Raw genomic sequence first — 10,954 nt, 5'->3', positions numbered from 1 at the left:
CACACACATTATATATTTGGTTAGTGGTTTGAACATTACCATCATCTATGGCGTGCACTTGTGGTCGGTTAGTGGTTGGTCGGGCTCTCCTTGAAGCTTGTGCCTTCCTTTTTGATGTAGTTGCCATGCTTTCCAAAAACTCCCAATCTTCATTCTCATAATTCGTTCCAAACGTCCCTCCGGTGATAGACATTAGATCACGTGCGTCTTCGGCACTCAACCCCTCATGAAAGGCGTTCATCAACTCCCATAACTCAATTCCATGATGAGGGCAGTTTTTAATCATCATGTTAAAACGCTCAAACGCCTCATGGAACATCTCACCGTGTTGTTGTTGAAAGCTTCTCAATCCCTTCCGCGCATCATTGGTCTTTTGGGCGGTGTAGAATTCATCCAAAAAGGTTTGTTGCATCTCCCCCCATGTATATATTGATGCCGAAGGCAAAGTGTAGAACCACTTCTTTGCCTTATCCTCCAAAGAAAACTGAAATAAGACTAACTTGACTTCATCGGCCGAAAAACCTTGACTCCCAAAAGTGTTGCAAATTGAGTCATAGGCCTCTAGATGGAAATACGGCTCCTCCGTTGCTAACCCTTTATACTTCGGTAAACTTTGCAACGAGTTTGTTCTTACTTCAAAAGTTCTCCCTTGGTTGTTGTGAGGGATAACCACCGGTGAAGGGTTTTGAGTAATGATTGGCCTGAAATGTGCCTCTATTCCCCTTGCTTGTTCCCTAAGATGCCTTCTTGGAACACCCAATCGACCCCTTGGACGAATAGGACCCATTGGTCTTGGTATAGGCCCTTGTGGTGCAATTGGTTGTTGGGGCATCGGTGGGTATTGATTTGGCCTTTGAAATTGTGGGTATACATGTTGTGGCCTAACTTGTTGCAATGGAATAGGTTGTTGGATTGTTGGCCCTTGTGGTCTTGGCCGAATGTGTTGCGGTATAAGTTGTTGTTGTTGCATTCCACCAACACTCGCCATCCCTTGAGATTGACTTTGAACATACCCAAAATCCCCTTGATCACCATAATCTCCATAACCGTACCCATCATCTTCATACCCCTCAAAGTCTTCGAATCCCTCATCATAACCACCCCCTTGAATTCCTGAAGTTTGCCCAAATGGAATGGTCGAATACTGAAAACCCGACTGTTGTTGTTGTGGTCTAAAAGATGAAGTAGTATGCACAACAGTTGAATTGGGTGCAATTGTGAAGGTAGATGATGACTGACCCGTAGTTGGGGGAAAGAAGTGAGATAATGGTGGGATTGTGGTGGATGGATCGTAAGTGATGGTAGGCTCAGTTTGAGTGGTTATTGGTTGAGTGGAGTTGGTTGGTGTAAATCCAGCAGTGGTATTAGGTAATGTAGTGTTTGGTGATGGTTGGGTGGAAGTAGGTATAAAGGATGAGGTTGTTTGACTGGTTGTAGGTGGTATCTGAGAATCAGCCATGATGTTTCTCGGTGTAATGGGTGAAGTGGGTGAACCAATGATTTTGTTTTCTCTCACTAAAACTCGGTTTTGTCGTAGCGTTCTTTCAATTTCCGGATCAAACGATAGCGGTGATGACCTTTGAGAGCCTCTAGTATGCATACACCTGAAGTACCTGCACACTAAACACAACCAGCGTAAACCCGAAAATAACAAACAAAACTATTAAACTAACACACGTTGCGCACTACTCCCCGGCAACGGCGCCAAAATTTGACGTGATGTCGTGGGTCACGCAAATTTAATCCCTAAACAACTGTAGTTAGCGGTAGTAGGGTATCGAACTCAGGGAGTATGTGGAAAATGTGTTGATTGTATAGCTTTGTATTTAAACTAAAATTAAACTAAATTGCAGAAAATTAAAGTTCAAGATTGTGGATTGTTGTTTTTAGAAAACTAAATTAAGAACTAAGTCAAATCAAAGTTGGTTTTAAACAATTAGGAGAGAGCAATGATCACCCTAGGTTTCAGTTTCTTTAAACAGTTGTGTGCAATTTCACTAGAAAGAGTTACATAGACATAACTCGTGTATATGTGACTGAAGTGATAAAAGGGAACAAAGTACTCGGATTAGATAACGCGAGGTTGTTTCCCGATGACCTATTAACCAATAACCAACCCTAACCCTTCCCGTGATATCTCGGTTACCAACGGCACCAAGAACGTACGATCGAGACTAGAAATTGTAATACTGATTAACACACTACAAACAATCAAACATACACCATGACATTCAAGCAACGCAAGATATCATTCTAGAAATGCAGAAATTAAACACACAAAAGTCTTAGAAACATTCACCTAGGATGATCACCGAAGAGTTTAGCCGGACATGGCTCAGTGAATCATCATCAACATCAATCTAATGTTCATGCAAATTAAAAACACAAACCGAATGATTGGAAATGTTCACAAAACAAGCTAGTGCTCCAAATTCGCCCCCAAAGTGTCCAAGAACCGTCAATGATGAGAATAAGTCCAAAAGACACCCCAAAACCGATTAAAACATGGCAGTTACAAATTTCCGTTCAGGCTCCACCGTAAATCACGGCTCCACCGTAATTTACGGTGGACATCAAGTTGTTACGGTGGAGCAAGCCTGTGTTACGGTGCAGAATCAAGTGGAAAATGGACCACCGTAAATTAGGGTAGAACCGTAATTTACGGTGCTTGGCTGTCTTCAATTCTTTGTTATTCTGTTGTTCTCCTCTTGACCCGTTTTCCACCAAAACCTTCAAAAGCTGCCTTTGATCCATCTTTTAGCTCCTAATTCGTACCTGAAACATAAGCATCGTAGTCATCTAATTCAAGATAATTACACGGCTAATTGGAGGATTATTTCATATTTTAACACGCTTAAGGGTTGTCCAAAGGACCACCCGTCAGGGGGGGGGGTATTGTTAGGAGGATTCTAGTTTTCCTTGAGTCTTGGGTAAACACCAAAGCATCGGGATAATTGTGCTATCACTGCATGGACTGCGACACTAGCACGGCTGAAACTATTTTATTGTTTACATTATGGATATGAGTTGTTTTAATCTATTATTCTATTATCAAACTTGTATACTCGCCAATACTTTTGTATTGATATTTTAATACATGTTGCAGGCTGATAGGATGCTTGGAAATGCATGGAATTCAGCTAGGAGATGCTTAGAAACGTCGCTTAGTTAACTTAGAATCTTTTGAACAATTTGAACAATATTCGTTTTGGTCTGTATTCGCTACTTGTGTTGGTTGTGTTTGCTTTTAGAAAACGTTATGATAAATTTGATCTAATTCCTATTGAAACGAATAGTGTTATGGAACCTCATGAGCAATCTGAACGCTTAGTGCTCGCACCCCGATGTTTCCGCCATCGGTTGGGGTGTGACAGATTGGTATCAAAGCCATAACTATAGGGAATTAGGATAAGTAGGAATACTTGCCCTAGTCTATAGTTCTAGGACTCTTGACTCTTATTTGTTGTTTAAAACTTATGTATTCTACCGTATCTGCTTCCTAGCAGCACATTTCCCTATTAAATTTACATGCCTTTCCGAAGGCTGATACAATATACACTTGATGCTTTGGAAACCCTCTTGATCAGTGTTTGTATTTTGCACGAGATTCACCCTCAAGTCAGGAGTGACATCCAAACCTTGATGGAAAATCTCCATATTATTCTAGTCGGTCTTATCTGCGGATGAGTACCAACGCTGTTAGAAAACGATGTTGTCAAGTTAGAGGTGAAGCTCAAATCTTGATAACTAGTCCCATTCTTTGATTTTCATGTCTCGCCAAAGTCTCGTAACTTCCGATCAATCAAGTACGTGAAATGACCAAAAGGACAAATATCGTAGGCCTAACATCGATGACGTATTTATCTAAGTAAGTCGAGACACGCTACCTAAATTCGAAAGGGGTTCGAATCACTTTGGTTAGTCACCGTTCCTCTACCCGGAACAATCCTATGTTTTATGAGCCTATCTTGCTTTTATGTCATCTCGGCTTTATGCACGTGGTTTTAAACTTGATCCTTCGATCATTTGGTATGCTTTTACACGAATCACACGTTGTCCGCAATCTAAAGAATAAATTCTAATCTCAGATCAAACTAAAATTGTGAAGTTTTATTCTATGTGCAATCCATGTGATAATGTGATTGTCAGACACTAGATGTAACATGACATGGAATACGAGGGGAAAGTGACGTGTCTGAAACGTGGTGGATACGCCGCTGGTACTTCCTATATATAAGCGTTTCTGGCATGTTACCAACTTTCGTACCAAGTGCCATGCGAAATTTAGTGTCCGGTATGGAATTCTAAAGCTATGGAAGGTCTATTCGTGTATTCCACGAGAAACTTATGAGAAATCTATCGTGTACTCTCGTGAAATCTATGTGTAAGCTACGTATGTGTAATCTATGTGTAAGCTACGTATGTGTAATCTATGTGTAATCTACATGTAAGCTACGTATGTGTGGATGGAGAAACAAAATACGAAATGTAGCCTAGCGCCGAAGACGAGGGGGAAAGTGGCATGTCCAAAGCGTGGTGGATACGCCGCTGGTACTTCCTATATATAAGCGTTTCTGGCATGCTACCAAACCTTCGTACCACGCGCTAAGTGAAATTCGTGGGTTTGTAAGCTCAGGTTTGAGTGATTGAATCTACCTTGTTAACCTATGTGGTTAAATCTATCTGGTTAAACTATGTTTTGAGAAATGGTGGAATCGAAAGCGGTGGTTAACGAGGCATGACACCGACGACGAGACGGAAGTGGCATGATTGAAGTATGGTGGATACGCCGCTGGTACTTCCTATATATAAGTGCTTCCATCATGTTGCCGAAGTTTTATAACACGTGCCATGCGGGATTTCGTTGTTTATGGATTGTTAACACGGATCTATGTGAAACTATTGAATCTATTGGAGACTATTGAATCTACTGAATCTATTTGGAGTCTATGGGAAACTATTGAATCTATTGGAGTCTATTGAGTCTATCGAATCTATTGAAGTCTATTAAATCTATTGAATCTAAGGGGATCCATCGAAACTATTAAAATCTATTGGAATCTACTTGAGACTATTTGAATCTATTTGGATTGATCTAGGATGAGTGTGGATGCCGACATGTGAACATGACATAGAGTACGAGGTGGAAGTATTGTGTCCGAAGCGTGGTGGATACGCCGCTGGTACTTCCTATATATAAGCGCTTCTGACATACTGCCAAGCTTCGTACAACATGCCATGTGAGGGTAGTAGAATGTAATGTGTAATCTATTGGAATCCATTGGTTTAGTCTACGTGTGTATTGTGATAATGATGAGTGTATTGTTTGGCAATTGCGACACATAACATGACGCCGAGTGCGGGGTGGAAGCAATGTGCCCGAAGCGTGGTGGATACGCCGCTGGTACTTCCTATATATAAGCGCTTCTGACTTGTTGCCAAACTCCGTACGACGCGCCATGCGAAGGTCGTGGGTTTGCGGTATCTATGAGAATCTTGTGAATCTTGAGTCGTTGTCTACTATGCGTGAATCTATGATGACTTATGCTAATTTAGACTTATACGATCCTCTTATTGGATCTTTAGGATGTCTTATCGAAAGCTATCCGACACTCTCCGGAAATCCAGAGAGAAGTCTCAGAAAAAGATGATGCCATTCATGGCCGACCAGATTGCCCGAGTCGTGCCAACGATCGTCTCTGACCTCCAAGGATCAAACACTCCTCCATCCTCTGTGGACTCAAAGGCCGAGAAGCAAAAGCCTACTAAGTTCAACTATAAGCATTTCATCTCTTGCAACCCTAAGTCTTTCACGGGCAGTGATGGGGTGACTGGTATGCTCGAGTGGTTCGGCAGCATCGAGGTTACCTTTATTAACAGCGAGTGTCCAGACCACTTGAAGACTAGGAGTGCAACTGGAATGTTTCAAGGCAGAGCGTTGGAGTGGTGGTCGAATGAGAGAAACGTCCGTTCAAATGAAGAAGCCTATGCTCTTCCATGGGCCGAGGTGCGAGAACTAATGATGCTTGAGTTCTGCCCTCCTCATGAACAATTGAAGCTTGAAGAAGAGTTTTGGCATCTGAAGTAGGTTGGTGATGATAACCTGGCTTATACTATCCGCTTTAAGCAGCTGAGTCTTATCGTTCCTCACTTAGTTTCGACTCCTAAGCGAATGATAACCAAGTACATCAATGGTCTACCCCCTGCTATGCGTGATTCTATTGAAGCAGCTCAACTGCAAACTATTGAAGAAGTCTATCGTTTGGCAGCAAGTTTGAACAGCAATTGTGTGCGTGATAAACAGTTCGCTACTCCTGCCCCGTCCAAGTCTGCGAATCAAGTTACCCAGCAGTCAGGCGGCGGCAAGAACAATAAAAAGAAAGCTCAGGGATCCGGATGTAATGCTATTACTCCTGCTGCAAACCCTACTGCTAAACCTGCTCCTACTACTGCTGCTACTAACCCTGCTGCTCCCGAAGCTAAGAAGCAATACACTGGGTCTCATCCCAAGTGTGCAACCTGCAACTACCATCATCCTGCCATTTCTGCATGTCGTCTGTGCACCAACTGTAATCGCTATGGTCACACGAATCCCTACTGTCGTCAAGCTAACCCTGCACAGCAAGCTCAGCAAGCCTCAGCTCAGGCAGCTCTACCTGCACCTCCAGCACCTCTGCAGAATCCCAAGCCAGTCAACGCTGTTCGTGCATGCTATAAGTGTGGAGATACTACCCACCTCCATAACCAGTGTCCTCAGCTGAACCAGGACCAGCAGCCAGCCGCTCGTGGAGAGCGTTCAACCTCAATGCAAATCAGGCTCGAAATGACAATGACGTTGTCAATGGTATGTTCCTTGTTAATAACCTATATTCTTCGATTCTATTTGATACTGGTGCCGATAAAAGCTTTGTGTCCGTGGAATTTGAGTCTTTGATAAACTGTGCACACTCCAAGTTACCTGAGTCGTTCTCTGTTGAAGTCGCCAATGGTAAGTCGATTCTTGTAAATTCTATCGTGCGTGATTGTTCCTTGATTCTTAACGATCACGTCTTCTCTGTTGATCTTATATGCATGCGGTTGGGTAGCTTTGATTTTATTATCGGTATGGACTGGTTGCGTAAGAACCATGCTGAGATTGTTTGTCATGAGAAACTTGTTCGCCTTCCTCTTCCCTCTGGTGATACTTTGATCGTCTATGGAGACCGACCTTCAAAGAGATTGAGATTGATGTCATGCACACAAGCGAGCAGAAGCTTACGTAAACAGAACCCTGCCTTCTTGGTCCACGTGGTGGAACAAAAGGGCAAGGGGAAGAAAATAAGCGACGTTCCAGTGGTGTGTGACTTCACTGATGTCTTTCCTGAAGATCTTCCTGGTCTTCCTCCTCCCAGATCCGTTGACTTTCGTATTGATCTTGTACCTGGTGCGACTCCTGTCGCCAGGGCTCCTTACCATCTTGCACCTTCTGAGATGCAAGAATTATCTAGTCAACTTCAGGAGTTAATCGATAAGGGTTTCATTCGTCTAAGTACCTCCCCGTGGGGTGCTCCCGCTTTATTCGTCAAGAAGAAGGATGGTTCCTACCGTATGTGTATCGACTATCGTGAACTTTACCGTGAAGAATCGTTATCCGCTTCCTTGTATCGATGACCTATTTGATCAACTACAAGGCGCGTCCTATTTCTCTAAGATTGACCTACGTTCGGGATATCATCAACTACGTGTCCTCGAAGATGATATTCCTAAGACTGCGTTTCGTACTCGATATGGGCACTACGAGTTCGTAGTCATGCCTTTTGGCTTGACCAACACACCTGCAGTGTTTATGGACCTTATGAATCGTGTTTGTAAACCCTATTTGGATCATTTTGTGATAGTCTTCATTGATGATATTCTTATTTATTCTAAGTCTAAAGCTGATCATGCTCGCCATCTACGTCTTATGCTTGAACTTCTACGTGGTGAACGTCTGTATGCTAAATTTTCTAAGTGTGAGTTTTGGATTGATGAAGTGCAATTTCTTGGTCATATTGTTAGTAGTCAGGGTATTCATGTTGACCCTTCTAAGATTGAGGTAGTGAAGAATTGGTGTACGCCTAAATCCGTGTTTGAGATTCGTTCTTTTCTAGGATTGGCGGGTTATTACCGCCGATTCATCGCAGATTTTTCTAAAATCGCTGTTCCTCTTACTACGCTAACCCAAAAGGAGAAACCTTTTGTTTGGGGTCCTGAACAAGAGGAATCCTTTCAAACTCTTAAGAACCTTTTGTGTAATGCTCCTGTGTTAACTCTACCTGATGGCAACGACGATTTTGTGGTATATTGTGATGCCTCGAACCGTGGATTGGGCTGTGTACTCATGCAGCGGGACAAGGTTATTGCCTATGCCTCTCGTCAGCTCAAAGTACATGAGAAGAACTATACTACACACGATCTGGAGCTTGGTGCGGTTATTTTTGCGTTAAAGATCTGGCGACACTACCTTTATGGTACTAAGTGTGTGGTCTTCACCGACCATAGGAGCCTTCAACATATCTTTGACTAAAAAGAGCTGAACATGCGACAGAGACGTTGGGTGGAATTGCTTAACGACTATGATTGCGAAATTCACTACCATCCAGGCAAGGCGAATGTAGTAGCGACGCCCTTAGTTGTAAGACCCATTTCAAGGCTATTCGTATCTCTAGTGATCTGCATGCTTGTATTTGTGAAGCTCAGTTTTCGTCAGCAAATGAAGGAAGTTTAACTGTTGAAGTACATGGTGCTAATGTGAATCAGCTCAAAACTAAATCTGATGGTCTTCAGTACTATCTAAATCGCATCTGGGTGCCAGATCGCGATAACCTCCGTGAGCTCATTATGACCGAGGCTCACAAATCCCGTTACTCTATCCATCCAGGTGCCGATAAGATGTACCAGGATCTGCGTACGACTTATTGGTGGCCTGGCATGAAGAGGGACATTGCTGTATATGTGTCTAAGTGCCTTACTTGTTCGAAGGTAAAGGTTGAACACCAGCATCCTTCTGGACTCTTAAGAACAACCCGAAATCCCTGTCTGGAAGTGGGATTGTATCGCTATGGACTTTATTACTAAGCTACCTCGTACCTCTAAAGGTCACGGTAGTATCTGGGTGATTATTAATCGTTTGACCAAATCCGCTCACTTTCTTCCTATTCGTGAAGATTACAGAGTGGAGAAACTTGCTCGAGTCTATACTGATGAGATTATATGCCGTCATGTCATACCTCTTGACATAATCTCAGACCGTGATGGTCGTTTTACTTCGCGTCTTTGGCAAACGTTTCAGTCCGCTATGGGTTCGCACTTGAATCTTAGCACAGCCTTTCATCCGCAGACGGATGGACAGACCGAGCGTACCATCCAAACCCTTGAAGATATGCTCCGTTCTTGTGTCATCGACTTTGGTGGTAACCGGGATGTACATTTACCATTGATAGAATTCTCGTACAACAATAGCTACCATTCCAGTATTCAGATGGCTCCTTTCGAAGCTTTATATGGGCGAAAATGCCGATCTCCTCTCAGCTGGCATGAGGTTGGGGAAAAGCAGTTCACTGGCCCTGAGATTGTTCAAGAGACAACGGATAAGATTCTTCAGATCCGTGGCAACTTGATCAAGGCTAGGAGCAGACAAAAGAACAATGCTGATAATAGGCGGAAGCCTCTGGAATTTGCTGTTGGTGATCAGGTTCTACTCAAGGTATCTCCCTGGAAGGGAGTAATTCATTTTGGGAAGAAGGGAAAGATCGCTCCTCGCTACGTGGGTCCTTTCGTGATACTTGAAAGGATTGGCAAGGTGGCGTACAGACTCGACTTGCCACAAGAGCTAAACAACGTGCATCCAGTGTTCCACGTATCTAACATACGGAAATGCCTAGCCAACGAGGGACTGCAGGTTCCCCTTGAAGACTTGCAAATAAACGAAGCTGTTCAGTTTGTGGAGAAACCGGTCGAAATCATGGATCAAACTGTCAAGCGTCTGAGGCGTAACAAAATTCCCATTGTCAAGGTTCGATGGGAAGGAAAGCGTGGTGCCGCATTCACTTGGGAGTTGAAAAGCGATATGAAGGCCAAGTACCCGCATCTCTTCGAGCAGTCTTCTTCTAATATTTCGGGGACGAAATCTCCTAAAGGAGGGAGACTGTAACGCCCAACGTCCCTAAACTTTAGGCTCTTGGCAAGATCAGTCCCTAAACTTTTACCTATTGTCAATTATAGTCCCTGTAGTTATGTGATGTGGATACTTTGATACTTTTGGCATGAATCGTATTGATAATTGATGCTTGATACTATGACGCTTGATTCTTTATTCTAGGTGCTTGATTCTTGACACTAAAACTATGAGACTTGATACTTAATCTAGATACTTGACTCTTGATACTTAATCTAGACTCTTGATTCTTGATACTATGGACACTAGATTCTTTATGATTCTTGATACTTGATACTTGGACTCTTGATTCTTGACTCTTGAAACTTATTTGGTGCTTGACTCCTTAGACTTGTGAAAGTTGATTCTTGGTTAAATGAGAGACGGGAGCCTTGTCAGTGGCGGAATCTATGAAACTTGGAAACTTTTGGTTTGTAATGTAATCTAGATACTTTACCTAAACTATACGCAATGCAACGCTAAATATAACCCGCAAAATGAATCTAAGACAGGAACGCGGAAAGAAGGGATTTGGCCAGAGTGGCCATCCGATCGGGTGACCACTCGAACGACCAGCCACCCTATCCACCTAGCACCGCCCTAATGCACTCTCACCCTATAAATAGACCTGTCACATCACCATTTTGAGTGATGTGACATCCCTGCTCGACTCAGACGCACAAACACCTTTCTCCTCCATTTTCTTGCTGATTTCGGTACGTTTTAGGCTAGATTCTTGTACTTTCTTGATCTACACATCATTCTCTACTTGATTCTCAC

The 10,954-nt window shown here is 43.0% G+C and overlaps 1 protein-coding gene and 1 non-coding gene across 2 annotated transcripts; both read left to right on the top strand.

Moving 5' to 3' along the window:
- The first annotated feature begins 257 nt into the window (after positions 1-257).
- LOC118480028 lies at positions 258-363 on the top strand. The gene has a single exon (XR_004861669.1). It is a non-coding gene; the product is annotated as a small nucleolar RNA R71 (small nucleolar RNA).
- A 5,845-nt stretch (positions 364-6,208) lies between these two features.
- Positions 6,209-10,347, top strand: LOC118479561. The gene is made up of 3 exons (XM_035974139.1): positions 6,209-6,844; positions 6,955-7,528; positions 10,340-10,347. Exons 1-3 carry the CDS (start codon positions 6,209-6,211, stop codon positions 10,345-10,347), a joined length of 1,218 nt encoding a protein of 405 aa, XP_035830032.1.
- Positions 10,348-10,954: the final 607 nt, after the last annotated feature.

This window comes from Helianthus annuus, chromosome 6 (genome assembly GCF_002127325.2).
Source record: "Helianthus annuus cultivar XRQ/B chromosome 6, HanXRQr2.0-SUNRISE, whole genome shotgun sequence".
Lineage (NCBI taxonomy): Eukaryota > Viridiplantae > Streptophyta > Magnoliopsida > Asterales > Asteraceae > Helianthus > Helianthus annuus.
The sequence above is the reverse complement of the archived record's forward strand: the minus strand, read 5'-3'. Positions and strand labels throughout refer to the sequence as shown.

Excerpts from the sequence above, each read along its gene's own strand:
- LOC118479561 (XM_035974139.1), top strand. The coding sequence starts at position 6,209 with ATGCGTGATTCTATTGAAGCAGCTCAACTGCAAACTATTGAAGAAGTC. Across the intron at positions 6,845-6,954 it reads TGACAATGACGTTGTCAATG|TTACCTGAGTCGTTCTCTGT; the intron begins GTATGTTCCTTG and ends GCACACTCCAAG.